Source organism: Oncorhynchus masou, unplaced genomic scaffold, assembly GCF_036934945.1.
Source record: "Oncorhynchus masou masou isolate Uvic2021 unplaced genomic scaffold, UVic_Omas_1.1 unplaced_scaffold_1591, whole genome shotgun sequence".
NCBI classification, from domain to species: domain Eukaryota; kingdom Metazoa; phylum Chordata; class Actinopteri; order Salmoniformes; family Salmonidae; genus Oncorhynchus; species Oncorhynchus masou.
This window is the reverse complement of record NW_027005989.1, coordinates 47,910-68,820: the sequence shown is the minus strand read 5'-3', so window position 1 is coordinate 68,820 and position 20,911 is coordinate 47,910. Positions and strand designations below refer to the sequence as shown.

The following is a 20,911-nucleotide window of genomic DNA, read 5'->3' as shown; positions in this document are numbered from 1 at the left end:
GAAAACAAAAACATGGGCAGGTTCCAGAAATCAGTCCAGAAATGTGATGGAAGTTAAGGTCAATGCTGGGAGCGAACCCTCTACTGGACCAGAAACAACCAGATCAGTGATTCATGAGATACAACGTTCTTATGAACCATAAATGGACCGTGAAAAACCTCAACATCTGAGCCAAAGGTCAACCATCTGATACTGTCTCAACGAACCTACTACAGTAGTCACAGGACAGAGGGTCAAGTCTATCTATGAACATTTATGTCCAGTACAGGGCCACTATAAAAGTCTCTCCCAAAATGAGAATCCTGCTTCATGGGACCTACCAAATCCTACCCCTTTAACACACACACACACACACACACACACACACACACACACACACACACACACACACACACACACACACACACACACACACACACACACACACACACACACACACACACACACACACACACACACACACACACACACACACACACACACACACACACACACACACAACACACACACACCACAAGCACCATCTGGAGTGTTTCACAAACATTTTGATGTGTTGAACCAGAAGGCTGTTATAAATCTTTTCTATGTGATTTAAGATTGAAGAACAGTGAATGGACCCAGACGAATTTGCATAGATGACCTACAAAACAAGGAGAGGAATCAAGACTACATTTGGATCCAGGGGGAAGAACAATGATCTTAAATGTTTTTCCAGTTTCTCCTGAGCTGAGAGGGTGACGTCACCATGTGACAATGGAGAGAAGGGAACTCTTCAGCTGTTCTGGGCCTGTCCTCATAAAGAGTCACGGTGCATGAGTACTGATCTAGGATAAATGTTGCCTTTTAGATCATAATGAATATGATTATATAGACAGGGGGACCTGATCCTAGATCAGGAGTCCTACTCTGAGACGCTATCTGAATACAGGCCCTGGTCTCAACTCCAGAATGTTCAAATTAAATTGCTTCAGAGTAAATAAAAATCTTTATATATATATAAATATATCTATATCTTTATATATAAAAAATATATATATCATAAAAACCAATTGTCTGGACCTCAACTCTCCAAACTCAACAGTTCTTGGTGCAATCCATAACAATCCTTAGAGTTATTTCCTGTGTATGTATATGCCTCCTACAGAGGATGCCTCCAGGACAGGTGTTGGTTGGCTTGGTTCAAATGACGAGCAGTCCTTGATGACGCTCTCACTACACGATTTATTTGCCCTGCTCTGCGGACTGCAGGACACAAAGGTTACCACAGCTCAGCTTGTAGAGAAAATTCTCTGTACTCGTGATAATGAATCCTTGGCGCCCTCTGCTGGAATTTAGCTGTCTGTTTGCGCCTGCAAGCATGCGATTCAATATGATCAATACATTTTTCTAATCGACAAATAAGCACAGTGCGTGCACTGTTTTAATTCAATAATTGAAATATAGCTCGTATTTAACGTGTCTTATTGCCTCTTTGCTGTTTTTAAAAGTTTAAAAACTGTTTTTTCAGTCTTGCTGAAAAGGATGTTGGGATGTCGTTGTTATGGCAACGTTTTCAAGGCATTCAACAAAACAGAGAGGCTGAGATTTACTGAAGCATTTTGTTGTTTAGCTAGCTAGCTACCAACAACATTTACAAATAGCTCTACTTCCCAGAGCTAACTTTTATGGCATAATGCTGGATCATTATTTTGACAAACTTGGAGTCACAGGTGAATAAAGGGACTGTTACAGGTAAGAATACCAGAGTGTAATTGTAACAGTTAACGTCAGCTACCTATAGCTATTTCTTCTTTCCGCAGTTAGCTTACACGAGCCTGGTCAAATAGTTGTAACTAGTAGTTAACTTTAGCAGTTTTGAGTAGGAAGCGAATTGTTCGGTTCTGTTTGGCTAAAATGATTCATTCGTATCATCTAAATCCAATGCCCTCTAGTCGGTAACGGTATATCACAGATAGAACAAGGATCATTGACATTAAACCTTGCAAATGAACACAAACAGTGGTGCGCGTCTGGAAAAATGAGTTCGGAGTGGAAAAGGTTCATTTGGAGCCCTGAACACAGGCCTCGTCTCCAGTTGAAACGGGTTCAATAGCCTTTCTACCAGTATTTATTGTATACTTCTTAGGCCTAACAATTCGGCAAAAATGTGTTGATTCACGTTAGTTGACACTCAACCAAATGTTCATCTGAACGAGACATTGAGCTGACGCCTGTGCTCAGTGGGAAGTAAGTCTGGAGAGGATAGTGACAGTACTTACTGTAAGAGGCCCACTGGGCCAGCAGCCATGGTTTAGAGGGGTCCAGTAAAGCAGCTGGGTTTAGTATTTTCTGTAGGTTCCAGAACACTGAGCTGTGCCCCAAATGGCATCCTATTCCCTATAGTGGACTACGTTTGACCAGGACCAATATGGGGCCTGATCAAATGTACTACACTATAGGGAATAGGGTGCCATTTGGGACACATTCTAGGTCAAAGACTGGAGCTGGAGGCTATGAGGGTTGCAGCAGTCTTTCATCAGTGTAATGTAGAGTGGATAGAATACACAAGGCTGAGATTCTGTATATTTCTGTAAATACATTGCAAAGTGTTACGGGTCTCGTCAGTTGAATCTGGTATCAGGATAAGTATGACGCTGAGTCTTCGGTTGTATACTATGTACTTTTTATTAGCTAAGCAATAAGTGGTAAATGTAATTTTCGTATATACAGGCTCTCTGTCCCACCTCGCAGGGCAAACAGAGAACTGATTTGTTCCTGACAAAATGATTATAATATACTCTGACAGAAGTAGTTCCTGCTTCCGAGCAGTGGAGAGTAGAGACTGGGCGTGGTTTAAACTCACTCAGCCTATCGTTGATTGTTGGTCGCCCGAGCTGGTCCCAGCCCCCTAGACGCTTCAGCGGTCAGTCGTTGTAGTTGTGTAGAATATCTATGTGCCCATGTTCGATCCAGTTATCTCACACCTGGCTCCTGTTATCTAACAAAAGACCGTTTGTTCTTGCAACACTACGTTCTGAATGTGCCCCCTACAACTCATTGCACAGTTCCTGTCTTCATGTTATTCTGTATTTTTCCATCATGAGAAAGGCCCATGGCCCTGAAACTGTTAAAAATGTCTCAATTCAGCTATGTTGCATAACACATACATCCACACAAGCCAACAGCAGATAATATTCAATCACATATATGGTAACGGTCTATAGTGCATAACACAGAATCCTCACAAAAGCCAATAAATGTAAAATAATCTTGTAAATGACTAGTAGTTATGAAATTGTCTAGTGCTCTTCTTCTTTAGAAGATCATGAAAATGCTGACTAATCCTGTCTGTCTGCTGTCTGTCTGCTATCTTCTCCCTGCTGTCTCTGTCTGTCTGTCTGTCTGTTGTCTCTGTCTGTCTGCTGTCTGTCTGTCTGTCGTGCGTGTCTGTCAGCGTGTCTGTCTGCTGTCTCTATCTGCGTGTCTGTCAGCGTGTGTGTGACAGGGCCACTATGAGCCAAGCTGGGGAGCAGACCAACCCTCCCAGTGGAGGAGGTGAGGAGGAGACTACTCCTTTATCAGCCCTGGCTCCTGATGCTGCCCTACAGGAGGAGAGCCTGGCCCTGGGCCCCACTCACGTCTCTGCCAGCCCAGCCTTCCAGTGCTTAGACCAGGTAACACATACTCTTTTCACGCTACTGAGACAAACCGAGCCGAGCTGACCCCTACTGGGCTGACCTAGTTATTCATCCACCATAGTTGCTAGAACTCTGTCACCATGACCAGTTGAAACCAGAGGTCTCTTCACAGTTCCCAGGTCCAGAACAGAGGCTGGGAAACACACAAACTTGCAACCTTTCGGTTACTAGTCCAACGCTCTAACCACTAGGCTACCCTACCCTGTGATAGGTGGTTGTGATACCACTGTGATACAGTTAGTGTTTGTCTCGCCTGTCTATCTCCAGGTAAATGCACAAGCTGTGGGTTTCTCTGGATGGGAGCGTCTGCTGAATGGCTAAATTGTAATGTAAATGTAGTGCTATTTATATTTATGTATATTATGGCTTTTATTTGTTGTGTTGTTTCCTGTTTGGACCCCAGGAAGAGTAGCCGTTGCCTCGGCAACAAGTAATTGGGGATCCTAATAAATAGTAAATACTAAAAAAACATCAGCCGCGGCCTCCCGGGTGGCGCAGTGGTTAAGGGCGCTGTATTGCAGCGCCAGCTGTGCCATCAGAGATTCTGGGTTCGCGCCCAGACTCTGTCGTAACCGGCCGCGACCGGGAGGTCCGTGGGGCGACGCACAATTGGCCTAGCGTTGTCCGGCTTAGGGAGGGCTTGGTCGGTAGGGATGTCCCTGTCTCATCGGGCACCAGCGACTCCTGTGGCGGGACGGGCGCAGTGCGCGCTAACCAAGGTTGCCAGGTACAAGGTGTTTCCTCCGGCGCATTGGTGTGGCTGGCTTCCGGGTTGGATGTGCGCTGTGTTAAGAAGCAGTGCGGCTGGTTGGGTTGTGTATCGGAGGACGCATGACTTCCAACCTTCGTCTCTCCCGAGCCCGTACGGGAGTTGTAGCGATGAGACAAGATAGTAGCTACTAAACAATTGGATACCACGAAATTGGGGAGAAAAAGGGGTAAAAAAAAAAAATTAAAAAAAAACATCAGCCAATCCTGAACCCTTATGAAGAGAAATGAATAAAACATATAGGCCTGGTCAGGGCTATTTACCTGCTGATGGTTGGCAGATATAGGCCTGGTCAGGGCTATTTACCTGCTGATGGTTGGCAGATATAGGCCTGGTCAGGGCTATTTACCTGTTGATGGTTGGCAGATATAGGCCTGGTCAGGGCTATTTACCTGCTGATGGTTGGCAGATATAGGCCTGGTCAGGGCTATTTACCTGCTGATGGTTGGCAGATATAGGCCTGGTCAGGGCTATTTACCTGCTGATGGTTGGCAGATATAGGCCTGGTCAGGGCTATTTACCTGCTGATGGTTGGCAGATATAGGCCTGGTCAGGGCTATTTACCTGCTGATGGTTGGCAGATATAGGCCTGGTCAGGGCTATTTACCTGCTGATGGTTGGCAGATATAGGCCTGGTCAGGGCTATTTACCTGCTGATGGTTGGCAGATATAGGCCTGGTCAGGGCTATTTACCTGCTGATGGTTGGCAGATATAGGCCTGGTCAGGGCTATTTACCTGCTGATGGTTGGCAGATATAGGCCTGGTCAGGGCTATTTACCTGCTGATGGTTGGCAGATATAGGCCTGGTCAGGGCTATTTACCTGCTGATGGTTGGCAGATATAGGCCTGGTCAGGGCTATTTACCTGCTGATGGTTGGCAGATATAGGCCAGGTCAGGGCTATTTACCTGCTGATGGTTGGCAGATATAGGCCTGGTCAGGGCTATTTACCTGCTGATGGTTGGCAGATATAGGCCAGGTCAGGGCTATTTACCTGCTGATGGTTGGCAGATATAGGCTGGGTCAGGGCTATTTACCTGCTGATGGTTGGCAGATATAGGCTGGTCAGGGCTATTTACCTGCTGATGGTTGGCAGATATAGGCTGGGTCAGGGCTATTTACCTGCTGATGGTTGGCAGATATAGGCCTGGTCAGGGCTATTTACCTGCTGATGGTTGGCAGATATAGGCCTGGTCAGGGCTATTTACCTGCTGATGGTTGGCAGATATAGGCTGGGTCAGGGCTATTTACCTGCTGATGGTTGGCAGATATAGGCCTGGTCAGGGCTATTTACCTGCTGATGGTTGGCAGATATAGGCCTGGTCAGGGCTATTTACCTGCTGATGGTTGGCAGATATAGGCTGGTCAGGGCTATTTACCTGCTGATGGTTGGCAGATATAGGCCTGGTCAGGGCTATTTACCTGCTGATGGTTGGCAGATATAGGCCTGGTCAGGGCTATTTACCTGCTGATGGTTGGCAGATATATAGGCCTGGTCAGGGCTATTTACCTGCTGATGGTTGGCAGATATAGGCCTGGTCAGGGCTATTTACCTGCTGATGGTTGGCAGATATAGGCCTGGTCAGGGCTATTTACCTGCTGATGGTTGGCAGATATAGGCCTGGTCAGGGCTATTTACCTGCTGATGGTTGGCAGATATAGGCCTGGTCAGGGCTATTTACCTGCTGATGGTTGGCAGATATAGGCCTGGTCAGGGCTATTTACCTGCTGATGGTTGGCAGATATAGGCTGGTCAGGGCTATTTACCTGCTGATGGTTGGCAGATATAGGCCTGGTCAGGGCTATTTACCTGCTGATGGTTGGCAGATATAGGCTGGGTCAGGGCTATTTACCTGCTGATGGTTGGCAGATATAGGCCTGGTCAGGGCTATTTACCTGCTGATGGTTGGCAGATATAGGCCTGGTCAGGGCTATTTACCTGTTGATGGTTGGCAGATATAGGCCTGGTCAGGGCTATTTACCTGCTGATGGTTGGCAGATATAGGCCTGGTCAGGGCTATTTACCTGCTGATGGTTGGCAGATATAGGCCTGGTCAGGGCTATTTACCTGCTGATGGTTGGCAGATATAGGCCTGGTCAGGGCTATTTACCTGCTGATGGTTGGCAGATATAGGCCTGGTCAGGGCTATTTACCTGCTGATGGTTGGCAGATATAGGCCTGGTCAGGGCTATTTACCTGCTGATGGTTGGCAGATATAGGCCTGGTCAGGGCTATTTACCTGCTGATGGTTGGCAGATATAGGCTGGGTCAGGGCTATTTACCTGCTGATGGTTGGCAGATATAGGCCTGGTCAGGGCTATTTACCTGCTGATGGTTGGCAGATATAGGCTGGGTCAGGGCTATTTACCTGCTGATGGTTGGCAGATATAGGCCTGGTCAGGGCTATTTACCTGCTGATGGTTGGCAGATATAGGCCTGGTCAGGGCTATTTACCTGCTGATGGTTGGCAGATATAGGCCTGGTCAGGGCTATTTACCTGCTGATGGTTGGCAGATATAGGCCTGGTCAGGGCTATTTACCTGCTGATGGTTGGCAGATATAGGCCTGGTCAGGGCTATTTACCTGCTGATGGTTGGCAGATATAGGCCTGGTCAGGGCTATTTACCTGCTGATGGTTGGCAGATATAGGCCTGGTCAGGGCTATTTACCTGCTGATGGTTGGCAGATATAGGCCTGGTCAGGGCTATTTACCTGCTGATGGTTGGCAGATATAGGCCTGGTCAGGGCTATTTACCTGCTGATGGTTGGCAGATATAGGCCTGGTCAGGGCTATTTACCTGCTGATGGTTGGCAGATATAGGCTGGGTCAGGGCTATTTACCTGCTGATGGTTGGCAGATATAGGCCTGGTCAGGGCTATTTACCTGCTGATGGTTGGCAGATATAGGCTGGGTCAGGGCTATTTACCTGCTGATGGTTGGCAGATATAGGCCTGGTCAGGGCTATTTACCTGCTGATGGTTGGCAGATATAGGCCTGGTCAGGGCTATTTACCTGCTGATGGTTGGCAGATATAGGCTGGTCAGGGCTATTTACCTGCTGATGGTTGGCAGATATAGGCCTGGTCAGGGCTATTTACCTGCTGATGGTTGGCAGATATAGGCCTGGTCAGGGCTATTTACCTGCTGATGGTTGGCAGATATAGGCCTGGTCAGGGCTATTTACCTGCTGATGGTTGGCAGATATAGGCCTGGTCAGGGCTATTTACCTGCTGATGGTTGGCAGATATAGGCCTGGTCAGGGCCTGATGTCAGGGCTATTTACCTGCTGATGGTTGGCAGATATAGGCCTGGTCAGGGCTATTTACCTGCTGATGGTTGGCAGATATAGGCCTGGTCAGGGCTATTTACCTGCTGATGGTTGGCAGATATAGGCCTGGTCAGGGCTATTTACCTGCTGATGGTTGGCAGATATAGGCCTGGTCAGGGCTATTTACCTGCTGATGGTTGGCAGATATAGGCCTGGTCAGGGCTATTTACCTGCTGATGGTTGGCAGATATAGGCTGGTCAGGGCTATTTACCTGCTGATGGTTGGCAGATATAGGCCTGGTCAGGGCTATTTGCCTGCTGATGGTTGGCAGATATAGGCTGGGTCAGGGCTATTTGCCTGCTGATGGTTGGCAGATATAGGCCTGGTCAGGGCTATTTGCCTGCTGATGGTTGGCAGATATAGGCCTGGTCAGGGCTATTTACCTGCTGATGGTTGGCAGATATAGGCTGGGTCAGGGCTATTTACCTGCTGATGGTTGGCAGATATAGGCCTGGTCAGGGCTATTTACCTGCTGATGGTTGGCAGATATAGGCTGGGTCAGGGCTATTTACCTGCTGATGGTTGGCAGATATAGGCTGGGTCAGGGCTATTTACCTGCTGATGGTTGGCAGATATAGGCTGGGTCAGGGCTATTTACCTGCTGATGGTTGGCAGATATAGGCTGGGTCAGGGCTATTTACCTGCTGATGGTTGGCAGATATAGGCCTGGTCAGGGCTATTTACCTGCTGATGGTTGGCAGATATAGGCTGGGTCAGGGCTATTTACCTGCTGATGGTTGGCAGATATAGGCTGGGTCAGGGCTATTTACCTGCTGATGGTTGGCAGATATAGGCTGGGTCAGGGCTATTTACCTGCTGATGGTTGGCAGATATAGGCCTGGTCAGGGCTATTTACCTGCTGATGGTTGGCAGATATAGGCTGGGTCAGGGCTATTTACCTGCTGATGGTTGGCAGATATAGGCTGGGTCAGGGCTATTTACCTGCTGATGGTTGGCAGATATAGGCTGGGTCAGGGCTATTTACCTGCTGATGGTTGGCAGATATAGGCTGGGTCAGGGCTATTTACCTGCTGATGGTTGGCAGATATAGGCCTGGTCAGGGCTATTTACCTGCTGATGGTTGGCAGATATAGGCTGGGTCAGGGCTATTTATGGTTGGCCTGGGTCTGATGGTTGGCAGATATAGGCTGGGTCAGGGCTATTTACCTGCTGATGGTTGGCAGATATAGGCTGGGTCAGGGCTATTTACCTGCTGATGGTTGGCAGATATAGGCTGGGTCAGGGCTATTTACCTGCTGATGGTTGGCAGATATAGGCTGGGTCAGGGCTATTTACCTGCTGATGGTTGGCAGATATAGGCTGGGTCAGGGCTATTTACCTGCTGATGGTTGGCAGATATAGGCTGGGTCAGGGCTATTTACCTGCTGATGGTTGGCAGATATAGGCCTGGTCAGGGCTATTTACCTGCTGATGGTTGGCAGATATAGGCCTGGTCAGGGCTATTTACCTGCTGATGGTTGGCAGATATAGGCTGGGTCAGGGCTATTTACCTGCTGATGGTTGGCAGATATAGGCCTGGTCAGGGCTATTTACCTGCTGATGGTTGGCAGATATAGGCTGGGTCAGGGCTATTTACCTGCTGATGGTTGGCAGATATAGGCTGGTCAGGGCTATTTACCTGCTGATGGTTGGCAGATATAGGCCTGGTCAGGGCTATTTACCTGCTGATGGTTGGCAGATATAGGCTGGGTCAGGGCTATTTACCTGCTGATGGTTGGCAGATATAGGCCTGGTCAGGGCTATTTACCTGCTGATGGTTGGCAGATATAGGCCTGGTCGGGGCTATTTACCTGCTGATGGTTGACAGATATAGGCTGGATCAGGGCTATTTACCTGCTGATGGTTGGCAGATATAGGCCTGGTCAGGGCTATTTACCTGCTGATGGTTGGCAGATATAGGCCTGGTCGGGGCTATTTACCTGCTGATGGTTGACAGATATAGGCTGGATCAGGGCTATTTACCTGCTGATGGTTGGCAGATATAGGCCTGGTCAGGGCTATTTACCTGCTGATGGTTGACAGATATAGGCTGGGTCAGGGCTATTTACCTGCTGATGGTTGGCAGATATAGGCCTGGTCAGGGCTATTTACCTGCTGATGGTTGGCAGATATAGGCTGGGTCAGGGCTATTTACCTGCTGATGGTTGACAGATATAGGCTGGGTCAGGGCTATTTACCTGCTGATGGTTGGCAGATATAGGCCTGGTCAGGGCTATTTACCTGTTGATGGTTGGCAGATATAGGCTGGGTCAGGGCTATTTACCTGCTGATGGTTGGCAGATATAGGCTGGTCAGGGCTATTTACCTGCTGATGGTTGGCAGATATAGGCCTGGTCAGGTTGCTATTTTTACCTGCTGATGGTTGGCAGATATAGGCTGGGTCAGGGCTATTTACCTGCTGATGGTTGGCAGATATAGGCCTGGTCAGGGCTATTTACCTGCTGATGGTTGGCAGATATAGGCTGGGTCAGGGCTATTTACCTGCTGATGGTTGGCAGATATAGGCTGGGTCAGGGCTATTTACCTGCTGATGGTTGGCAGATATAGGCCTGGTCGGGGCTATTTTGGCAGATATAGGCCTGCTGATGGTTGGCAGATATAGGCTGGGTCAGGGCTATTTACCTGCTGGATGGTTGGCATGGTTGGCAGATATAGGCCTGGTCAGGGCTATTTACCTGCTGATGGTTGGCAGATATGGCAGGGCTATTTACCTGCTGATGGTTGGCAGATATAGGCTGGGTCAGGGCTATTTACCTGCTGATGGTTGGCAGATATAGGCTGGGTCAGGGCTATTTACCTGCTGATGGTTGACTGGGTCAGGGCTATTTACCTGCTGATGGTTGGCAGATATAGGCTGGGTCAGGGCTATTTGCCTGCTGATGGTTGGCAGATATAGGCCTGGTCAGGGCTATTTGCCTGTTGATGGTTGGCAGATATAGGCTGGTCAGGGCTATTTGCCTGCTGATGGTTGGCAGATATAGGCTGGGTCAGGGCTATTTGCCTGCTGATGGTTGACAGATATAGGCTGGGTCAGGGCTATTTGCCTGCTGATGGTTGACAGATATAGGCTGGGTCAGGGCTATTTGCCTGTTGATGGTTGACAGATATAGGCCTGGTCAGGGCTATTTGCCTGTTGATGGTTGGCAGATATAGGCTGGGTCAGGGCTATTTGCCTGCTGATGGTTGGCAGATATAGGCTGGGTCAGGGCTATTTGCCTGCTGATGGTTGGCAGATATAGGCCTGGTCAGGGCTATTTGCCTGCTGATGGTTGGCAGATATAGGCTGGGTCAGGGCTATTTGCCTGCTGATGGTTGACAGATATAGGCTGGGTCAGGGCTATTTACCTGCTGATGGTTGGCAGATATAGGCTGGGTCAGGGCTATTTACCTGCTGATGGTTGGCAGATATAGGCTGGGTCAGGGCTATTTACCTGCTGATGGTTGGCAGATATAGGCTGGGTCAGGGCTATTTACCTGTTGATGGTTGGCAGATATAGGCCTGGTCAGGGCTATTTACCTGTTGATGGTTGGCAGATATAGGCTGGGTCAGGGCTATTTACCTGCTGATGGTTGGCAGATATAGGCTGGGTCAGGGCTATTTACCTGCTGATGGTTGGCAGATATAGGCTGGGTCAGGGCTATTTACCTGCTGATGGTTGACAGATAAAGGCTGGTTCAGGGCTATTTGCCTGCTGATGGTTGACAGATATAGGCTGGGTCAGGGCTATTTGCCTGCTGATGGTTGGCAGATATAGGCTGGGTCAGGGCTATTTACCTGCTGATGGTTGGCAGATATAGGCTGGGTCAGGGCTATTTACCTGCTGATGGTTGGCAGATATAGGCTGGGTCAGGGCTATTTGCCTGCTGATGGTTGGCAGATATAGGCTGGGTCAGGGCTATTTGCCTGCTGATGGTTGGCAGATATAGGCTGGGTCAGGGCTATTTGCCTGTTGATAGTTGGCAGATAAAGGCTGGGTCAGGGCTATTTGCCTGTTGATGGTTGACAGATATAGGCTGGGTCAGGGCTATTTGCCTGTTGATGGTTGGCAGATATAGGCTGGGTCAGGGCTATTTACCTGCTGATGGTTGGCAGATATAGGCTGGGTCAGGGCTATTTACCTGCTGATGGTTGGCAGATAAAGGCTGGGTCAGGGCTATTTGCCTGCTGATGGTTGGCAGATAAAGGCTGGGTCAGGGCTATTTGCCTGCTGATGGTTGGCAGATATAGGCCTGGTCAGGGCTATTTACCTGCTGATGGTTGGCAGATATAGGCTGGGTCAGGGCTATTTGCCTGCTGATGGTTGGCAGATATAGGCCTGGTCAGGGCTATTTGCCTGCTTGATGGTTGGCAGATATAGGCTGGGTCAGGGCTATTTGCCTGCTGATGGTTGGCAGATATAGGCCTGGTCAGGGCTATTTGCCTGCTGTGTTTCATGTGGGATATGGATAACAAAACATTCAGTACTCGGTGCAAATCTGTAAAAAGTTTATTTATGTTTTTATATAAAAAGTAAATACTTTTTTGAATAGGACAATAGAAGGTGAACAAAAACTTCTAGTGTACATACAGTTCTATACATCAAGCTACATAATCAATTATTCTATTCAAATATACCTACACTTTAAACCTTTTCATACAAGTCAAAATACTCCATGTTTTATTTTTAAACTTCTCTGTGGTCAACTTCTCAACCCCAATATAATACTTTTTATTCCGAATACAATACTTTTTTGGGTACTCATCTTAGGCAATCACTGTGTACTGCATGAACATACAGTCCATATATTAGTTATATAAAAGCTATCATACTTTCAAAAATAAATACTGTACATTTCCTCCTTGAACTTGCGGCCTTTAGTTTCCATGCTGCTTTGCCTGTCTAGATGAGGATGCAATGTGATGACATAACGCTAGGTGGCAGTATAATGACTTAACGCTAGGTGGCAGTATTATACAGAAAATGGAATTACAGATGTCTGGAAACAGTTGCAGTGCCTGCAGTCAACCAATATAATTATTCTGCAGAAAGCAAACATACCTGACTCCATTTTGTTGCTGTTGTTAGTTCAGTGGCACATGGTCCATAGTATGTTGTTTGACCGATAGCCAGACATTTCCTGACTGTGATATCATACGTTTGTCTTCGGTGGAGACTTTTCCAACCTTTTGAAGATTTCATTGCTGTTTTATTACCGGGAACCCAGATGTCTCAGACTGTCTCTGAACCGTGTGGTTCAACTTGACAGTGGGAGACAGAAAGGTCAAAGGAGCAGAAAGTTAAGAAGAAAAAAGTATTTGTGATGTTTCCGGTCGTTTCCGTTCTCATGCTGCTTTCCTTTACGGAGCGTAGTTCTTTGGCCGTATCATCATTTTGACCGTCTTGAAGGCCTGCCTGTAGTTGGTGGGATATGCTTCACTAGACATGTTGTGCCATGTTCCCCAGAAGATGCCGTTCCTCACGCCCTTGTATCTCTTGTGGTAGTATTTCCCATTGAGATTGGCTGACATGCAGGCGTCAAACCACCACCCAGAGCTGTAGTACGCGCCGCAGTTCCCTGACGGGTACATGTCGTTGTCCCTGTCTGGCGTGGTGAAGAACTTCTGGTCGTGGTTGAAGTGCTGGTTCATGTGCAGCGCGTTGCCGGCCGTGCCACTGTACCCGCTGATGGAGAGGCGATACCTCAGGAACTCGTTGGCTACGTAGAACTGGTCGAACTTGGCATACTCCCGCACCCCTTGGAAGTCCTCCAGTTCGATGCGCAGAACCATGTCCTTGGCCTTGGTCAGGAGGTGGATGCGGTCGTTGCCCAACCAGAACTCTCCCCGGAGGTCACCAAATCCCCTCTAGAGAGAGAGAGACGAGACAGAGACAGAGAGAGGGCAAGGGCCGGGGGAGAGAGAGAGACAGAGAGAGAGAGAGAGGGCAGGGGGAGAGAGAGACAGAGAGAGAGAGAGGGCAAGGGCAGGGAGAGAGAGAGAGAGAAAAAGGTAAAGGTCTGTGTCAGAGGAGTCAAATCTGTCCCAAATAGGGAATAGGGTGACATTTGGGACACAGCCTCATGTTTTCCCTGATTCTCACAGGCCAGCAGGCCATTACATGGAATGTTACTGACCATGGTCTGTCACAGAGTTTTGTCAAATGGGTTTATTAACCTTGTACTCAGCCCAGGAGCGGTTGAAGCTGACGGTGCCATTGAGGCGCTGCTGCACCAGGGTCCAGCCGCCGCCGAACGACTCCATGTCGCAGTAGACCTGGAACGTGCCATTCCTGGGGTCTGGCGTGACCCGGTAGACGTCGTTCCTCCTCTCCTTTAGCATGTTGTAGTCAGAGCAGTCCTTGGGAGCGATGATGACTGTTGTGAGAGAGAGACAGAGAGAGACAGGGCAGGGGGAGGGAGAGAGAGAGAGAGAGAAGAGAAAAAGATTTGTGATGTTTCAGGGCAGGGGGAGGGAGAGGAGAGACAGAGAGACAGGGCAGGGGGGGTATGCTTCACTAGACATGTTGTGCCATGTTCCCCAGAAGACAGGGCAGGGGGAGAGATTGAGATTGGCTGACAGGGCAGGGGGAGGGAGAGAGAGAGGGTACAGGGCAGGGGGAGGGAGAGAGAGAGAGAGAAGAGAGACAGAGAGACAGGGCAGGGGGCCAGGGAGAGAGAGAGACAGGAGACAGGGCAGGGGGGAGAGAGTCCTCCAGTTCGAGAGAACAGGGCAGGGGGAGGGAGAGGAGGTCAGAGAGAGAGAGACAGAGAGACAGGGCAGGGGGAGGGAGAGAGACAGAGACAGAGAGACAGGGCAGGGAGAGAGAGAGAGAGACAGGGCAGGGGGAGGGAGAGAGAGAGAGACAGGGGGAGGGGAGAGGAGAGAGAGAGAGGGACACAGGGCAGGGGGAGGGAGAGAGATGGTCTGTCACAGGGCAGGGAGAGAGAGAGAGAGCGACAGGGCAGGGGGAGGGAGAGAGAAAGACAGAGACAGGGCAGGGGGAGGGAGAGAGAGAGCAGAGCAGGGCAGGGGGAGGGAGAGAGAGACAGGGCAGGGGGAGAGAGAGAGAGAGACAGGGCAGGGGGAGGGAGAGAGAGAGAGACAGGGCAGGGGGAGGGAGAGAGAGAGACAGGGCAGGGAGGGAGAGAGAGAGAGACAGGGCAGGGGGAGGGAGAGAGAGAGACAGAGACAGGGCAGGGGGAGGGAGAGAGAGACAGAGAGACAGGGCAGGGGGAGAGGGAGAGAGAGACAGGGCAGGGGGAGGGAGAGAGAGAGACAGGGCAGGGGGAGGGAGAGAGAGACAGGGCAGGGGGGGAGGGAGGGGCAGGGGGAGGGAGAGAGAGACAGGGCAGGGGGAGGGAGAGAGAGACAGAGAGAGACAGAGCAGGGAGAGGGATAGAGAGAGACAGGGCAGGGTGAGGGAGAGAGAGACAGGGCAGGGGGAGAGGGGAGAGAGAGACAGGGGAAACAGGGCAGGGGGAGGAGAGGAGAGGAGAGAGAGAGAGGGAGAGTGGGCAGAGGGAAACAGGGCAGGGGGAGGGAGAGGGAGAGAGAGAGACGGGGCAGGGGGAGGGAGAGGGAGAGAGGGCAGGGGGAGGGAGAGGGAGAGACAGGGCAGGGAGAGGGAGAGAGAGACAGAGAGAGACGGGGCAGGGGGAGGGAGAGAGAGAGACAGGGCAGGGGGAGGGAGAGGGAGAGAGAGGACAACGGTCAGTGTCCGAGGAGTAAAGAAAACACTGTTTCCCTCAAAGCACAAGACTCTCACAACCCAGCAGGCATTGCATGGAATGTTACTGACTTCCAGTCCCAGAGCTGACTGAGTGAGTTGAGCCATGGCCGTCACTGTTTTCATATAAGGGGAGCACAGCCTTGTCAAAACGTGGGAACGTGTAACATGGGATTAACCAAGGCTGCTGGAGAGCCTGCCAGTCCCCACTCTGTGTGTGTGATGATAACGCATCCTGACAGACACTTCTGGAGCTTAGAAAACCTGAGTTTTGGAAAGTGACGCCAGTCGACTGCTCAGGATAGGAGCCTAGGAAGCATGAGAGAGGAGTTGAGTTAGCAGAGCACAGAAGAGGACAGAGCAGAGCACGGAAGAGCAGGCTGTTTGTGCGTGTGTGCGTGTGTGTGAGTGTGTGTGTGTGTGTCTCCGTATCTCCCCCCTGTGGGCAGTACTCCTATCAAAGTCTGCCCATATGTGATAGTATTAGTGGTTCTCAGAATATGGGCACCAGGCTGTGACTGACCCAAATATAACAGTCCGTCAGACAGATGGACAGACAGCCATGCAGACTGATAAAGGGGATTGACAGCAACAGAAGAGCAGCTGTATTATCAAGGAAGTATGCAGACATAAAACCCTCATCTGGAAGTAACATCGTCCCAGTGAAAAGCAGTCTCACATTACAGGCAAACAGGTTCTTTAATTCCTACAGAAAAAGGCTTGGGACATGAGATGAAGCTTAAAAGTGTTTATAAATGAATCGAGAACATGATTCAGTGAAATGATCCGAAGGTAGACTCCCTCGATGTGTGTCTGCGAACACCTTCAAATCCAATCAGAGATAGGAAGCACACTGTTTAGTTTAACTGTGAATGAGGGCTTAATGATCCGTTACAGGGCTGAGATTGGGAGATGTCTGACTGCTGACGTTCTGTTGTCATTGAGCCGACAGAGAGTTTCCCATATCAAGATAGAAACGTGGCCAGTAGAAAGAAGGCTGTGTCAACAACAGAACACAAGCACTACTGCACTTTGATACTGGATGCTCCCCACTCTTACTGGAAACACTTTATATTGCCTGTTTCTCCATAATCTTTACATGAATCACTTCTGACATTATCTTGTCAAGCTATCCAGAGTCATTTGCAGAGCTCTTATACGAAACATGACAGATTAATCTAAGACAAGTGCTTCTACATAGTGTTCTGGTCTCACCATGACCAACTGTCGGAAGGCAACACATTGCATCATCTTTGTTGGCAAGTGTAATAAAGGAGGAAGCTGTTTACACCATGACCGCACGTTAACACTGTCCCAATGTTCACACTGAAATGACCGCACGTTAACACTGTCCCAATGTTCACACTGAAATGACCGCACGTTAACACTGTCCCAATGTTCACACTGAAATGACCGCATGTTAACACTGTCCCAATGTTCACACTGAAATGACCGCACGTTAACACTGTCCCAATGTTCACACTGAAATGACCGCACGTTAACACTGTCCCAATGTTCACACTGAAATGACCGCACGTTAACACACTGAAATGACCGCACGTTAACACTCCCAATGTTCACACTGAAATGACCGCGCGTTAACACTGTCCCAATGTTCACACTGAAATGACCGCACGTTAACACTGTCCCAATGTTCACACTGAAATGACCGCACGTTAACACTGTCCCAATGTTCACACTGAAATGACCGCAACACTTAACACTGTCCCAATGTTCACACTGAAATGACCGCACGTTAACACTGTCCCAATGTTCACACTGAAATGACCGCACGTTAACACTGTCCCAATGTTCACACTGAAATGACCGCACGTTAACACTGTCCCAATGTTCACACTGAAATGACCGCACGTTAACACTGTCCCAATGTTCACACTGAAATGACCGCACGTTAACACTGTCCCAATGTTCACACTGAAATGACTGCACGTTAACACTGTCACAATGTTCACACTGAAATGACCGCACGTTAACACTGTCACAAGTACACTGGCTGGAGAAATCCCACTGCTGTCGGGAGTCGATCCATTTCAAAAGGATCTCACATGTGTTTTTCAGATAGTAGCCAATGGAGGAGATGGTTGTCACATGCTTTAGGAATGGTTCCATATCAATCTGGATGGATGGTAACATGTTATATGATTACTACTGAAATATGTCCCCTGGAGTTACCTCTCGATGGAAATGGATCTTTGACATGACTAGTTTGCATTCCATTGATAATTGGACATGGGGTTTTCAGTTCAGATCTCCAAAAGGAAGTACCTTCCAGTGGTCTACAGTATTGAAACTGACAGGAAAATTATTTGTTTCAAATTGGTTCCTATTAAGCCCATATGAAAATATACATATCTCTTTCCATCGGAAGGACCACTCAAAATATCAGAATATCCCACACTCAAAATATCAGAATATCTCACACTCAAAATATCAGAATATCTCACACTCAAAATATCAGAATATCAGAATATCTCACACTCAAAATATCAGAATATCTCACACTCAGATTATCCCAATGAGTTTTGAAAGATAAAGTGTGAGTAAACAATGTAATTCCCTTGTACAGTAGCAGTGTTAGTTTAGGACCATGCATAAATAAAGGGTGATGATCTGGAGTTAAACCTGCAACTCTCCTTGTGATATGGCAGAGTACTCACACTCAGTACAGAGGGCTGGCATACTGTACAGTACTGCATGCAGTGCATGAAAGCCTGCTTTTATAATAAGTCTGGCTGATGCTTAGAGGAGAACAATAGGTTAGCAATAACAAGAGACTAGAGGAGCTTCTATAAGAGAACAGGGGGGCTATTTTCAATAACACTTACACTGAGGGGAGTTCTGCACTTCACAGAAAAATGATAGTTTAGTAATAACAGAGCATTTTGTAAATCACTTAAAGGTTATACAGAATTTTCCTGTCAAATTGTCAAGAACCTATTTGGTTAATGAAAGAAAGAGAGTAAGTAGACGTACACTGAGGAGAGGGCTGGACGGCACACTGGTGGTTACAGTTGTTACTGAGCTTGTTGATCACTCCAGTGATGTTCTCCACCTTGCTGTCCACGATGGCCTCCACGTTCCTCATGTTGATCAGGCTTAGTTCCTCTAGACGGCCCTGCAGAGCCGTGATCTGTCCCCGTGCGTTACGCAGGCTGTTGGACATCTTGTTCATCTTCACCTGCATCTCAAACACAGAACCGCCGGTAGAGACGGTGCCTTTGCCAGTACCAGAACCGGTGCCAATGCCATCCCCATCAGGCCCTGTGTTGGTTCCCCCGTCTCCTCGTTCCTCCTTACTGGTGCTAGACTGTATTTCCAGAAACCCTGGTCCCGTACCGGGACCCCCTGCTGCCTCCCCGCTGTCCCTCTGCAGGCTCTGGTCAGCCTGCTGCCGGCACTCCTGACAGTCCCTCTTCAGCCAGTTCACCGTCTCCTTCAGGCTCTGCAGCTCCTTCATGGTCTTCTCCAGCATCCTGAACTGCTTGGGCAGCTGGATGGTCAGTGGAGGCAGGGTGATCTGGTAGGGGCAGTCGTCCTCTTCTCCACACTGGCCAGAAGGCTTCATCCTCACAGGGCAAACCCCTGAAACCTCTCCTGTAGCAGCCTTATCCTGGACCTTATCCCATCTCTGGGCTCTGTCTCCTGGCTCTGCTGCGGAGCTCCATGGGACTGCCAGCAGAAGAGTGGTGGAGGCCACAACACACAGCACAAACAGCCTCATGGTGTGTGTTTTGACTGAGTGTGTGTGAGTGAGTGAGTGAGTGAGTGAGTGAGTGTGTGTTTCTCAGCTACGCAGTCACGAGAGAGCGAGAGCAGCGTGAGAGAGCAGCCTGCAGGAGAGTGAGCACAGGAGACTGCCTCCTGCCTGAGATAGTTGTGTCATTAATATCAGGGGAGAGAGGAAGGAGGGAGGGGTGGGAGGGGCTGTGTTGCGTAATTCCACCACTCCATACCAGCAGCAAAGTCAACCATTTAAAGAGAGAGTAGGAAGGCAGAGTTCTGACTGAGCTGCAGTCCTTTAGAAGTCAGCCCATTTCCCTGAACAGACAAGTGAGTCAGTACAATGGAATTAACATTCTCTCCTGTAGGTTTTCCCCCTCTTGTTGTTTTGCTGTTTTGTATTCTTGGATATTTATCCTGAACTAGGACACTAAGCCCTTTATGAAGTGGTAGAAGTGGTCGGTTTGAGGGTCTTAGAGGGCTGATACTAGATCACCTGAACAGAGAGAAAGGCTATGGTCCTACAGTCCTACAGTATCCAAGCTCCAATCTCAGTGTTGCTGTGGATCAACACCAATGTGTCTCGTTCCTTCTTAACTCTGGTCTCATTGCCATGACAGTTTTAGATTCAATGTATGAATATGACATCACCACAACTCTAATGTCTGAGAGGCTCATTTGTATACGGAGCATCTTCTCTCTGCCACGACAAGTTGTTGGCTTTTCCTACTGATGGACGTTGTGGTGGGTTGTGGGATTCCTGTATAGTGGGCTATAGCTCTTCACAGGCTGGAAGTCATTCACACTATATTATTCCACAGTAAGGTGTTTCATTCAGGATGAGTCATATTGAAAGTGATGCAATATTTGCAATTCAAACCCTCTTATTGAAACTCACGTTATACACCTTAGTTTTGGGTCAAAGGTGAGATGACTGTAGAGCCCTGAAAGATAAACAGAACAGCTCAAATCCTGTAGCAGGCTGAAACTGGCAGTGCCACAGGGCTCTGTGTGGTGGCGGTCATGGGTCAACGTCAGCCATCTTGTGATCAGGAAGTATTGTCCCTCTGAGCCAGACGGGCTACACATTAACGAGTCCTCCTCACCTGCAGGAAAAGAACTTGTTAAGAACTTGTTATTCCTACCATATCTATGGAATAGTTTACTGTCCATGACTCATCCTTATGAATATTGTAACTGCCTGGAACTCTATATAACTGATATGGTAACTGTTTTTGTTGTTGTTGAGAATTGAAACTTTTCGACTATCCATTCCTTTAAGTGGCTCCCAGCCACTGACCGAGAAACTGTCTTTAGTTTTTACAGAGGAAGGGAAAACCATAGAGTTTATAATTGACCTATTCAAATCAAATGTATTTATATAGCCCTTCTTACATCAGCTGATATCTCAAAGTGCTGTACAGAAACCCAGCCTAAAACCCCAAACAGCAAGCAATGCAGGTGTAGAACCTATTCCATGTTGGTTGAGCAGAACTGTCAGAGTTACAGTACCAACCAGGCCTGGATCTCCTCTCTAACAGACAGAACTGTCAGAGTTACAGTACCAACCAGACCTGGATCTCCTCTCTAACAGACAGAACTGTCAGAGTTACAGTACCAACCAGACCTGGATCTCCTCTCTAACAGACAGAACTGTCAGAGTTACA

At 48.5% G+C, this 20,911-nt stretch overlaps 2 protein-coding genes across 2 annotated transcripts in view; one reads left to right on the top strand and one right to left on the bottom strand.

The window, feature by feature from the left end:
* Nucleotides 1–1,554: 1,554 nt before the first annotated feature.
* The window catches only part of ccdc146 (coiled-coil domain containing 146), a 54,035-nt gene continuing 34,678 nt past the window's right edge, over nucleotides 1,555–20,911 (top strand). Inside the window, exons 1-2 of the mRNA XM_064959488.1 lie at nucleotides 1,555–1,731; nucleotides 3,434–3,653. Of these exons, the coding sequence (XP_064815560.1) occupies nucleotides 3,492–3,653 (162 nt within the window). The 5' untranslated portion in view covers nucleotides 1,555–1,731; nucleotides 3,434–3,491. The remainder of the gene's footprint in view (nucleotides 1,732–3,433; nucleotides 3,654–20,911) is intronic.
* Nucleotides 12,270–19,396, bottom strand: fgl2a (fibrinogen-like 2a). Its single transcript, XM_064959489.1, has 3 exons — nucleotides 18,498–19,396; nucleotides 13,952–14,151; nucleotides 12,270–13,642 (listed from the first exon to the last, which is right to left on the bottom strand). The coding sequence occupies exons 1-3, from the start codon at nucleotides 19,243–19,245 to the stop codon at nucleotides 13,136–13,138; spliced, it is 1,455 nt and encodes a 484-aa protein (XP_064815561.1). The 5' UTR covers nucleotides 19,246–19,396; the 3' UTR covers nucleotides 12,270–13,135.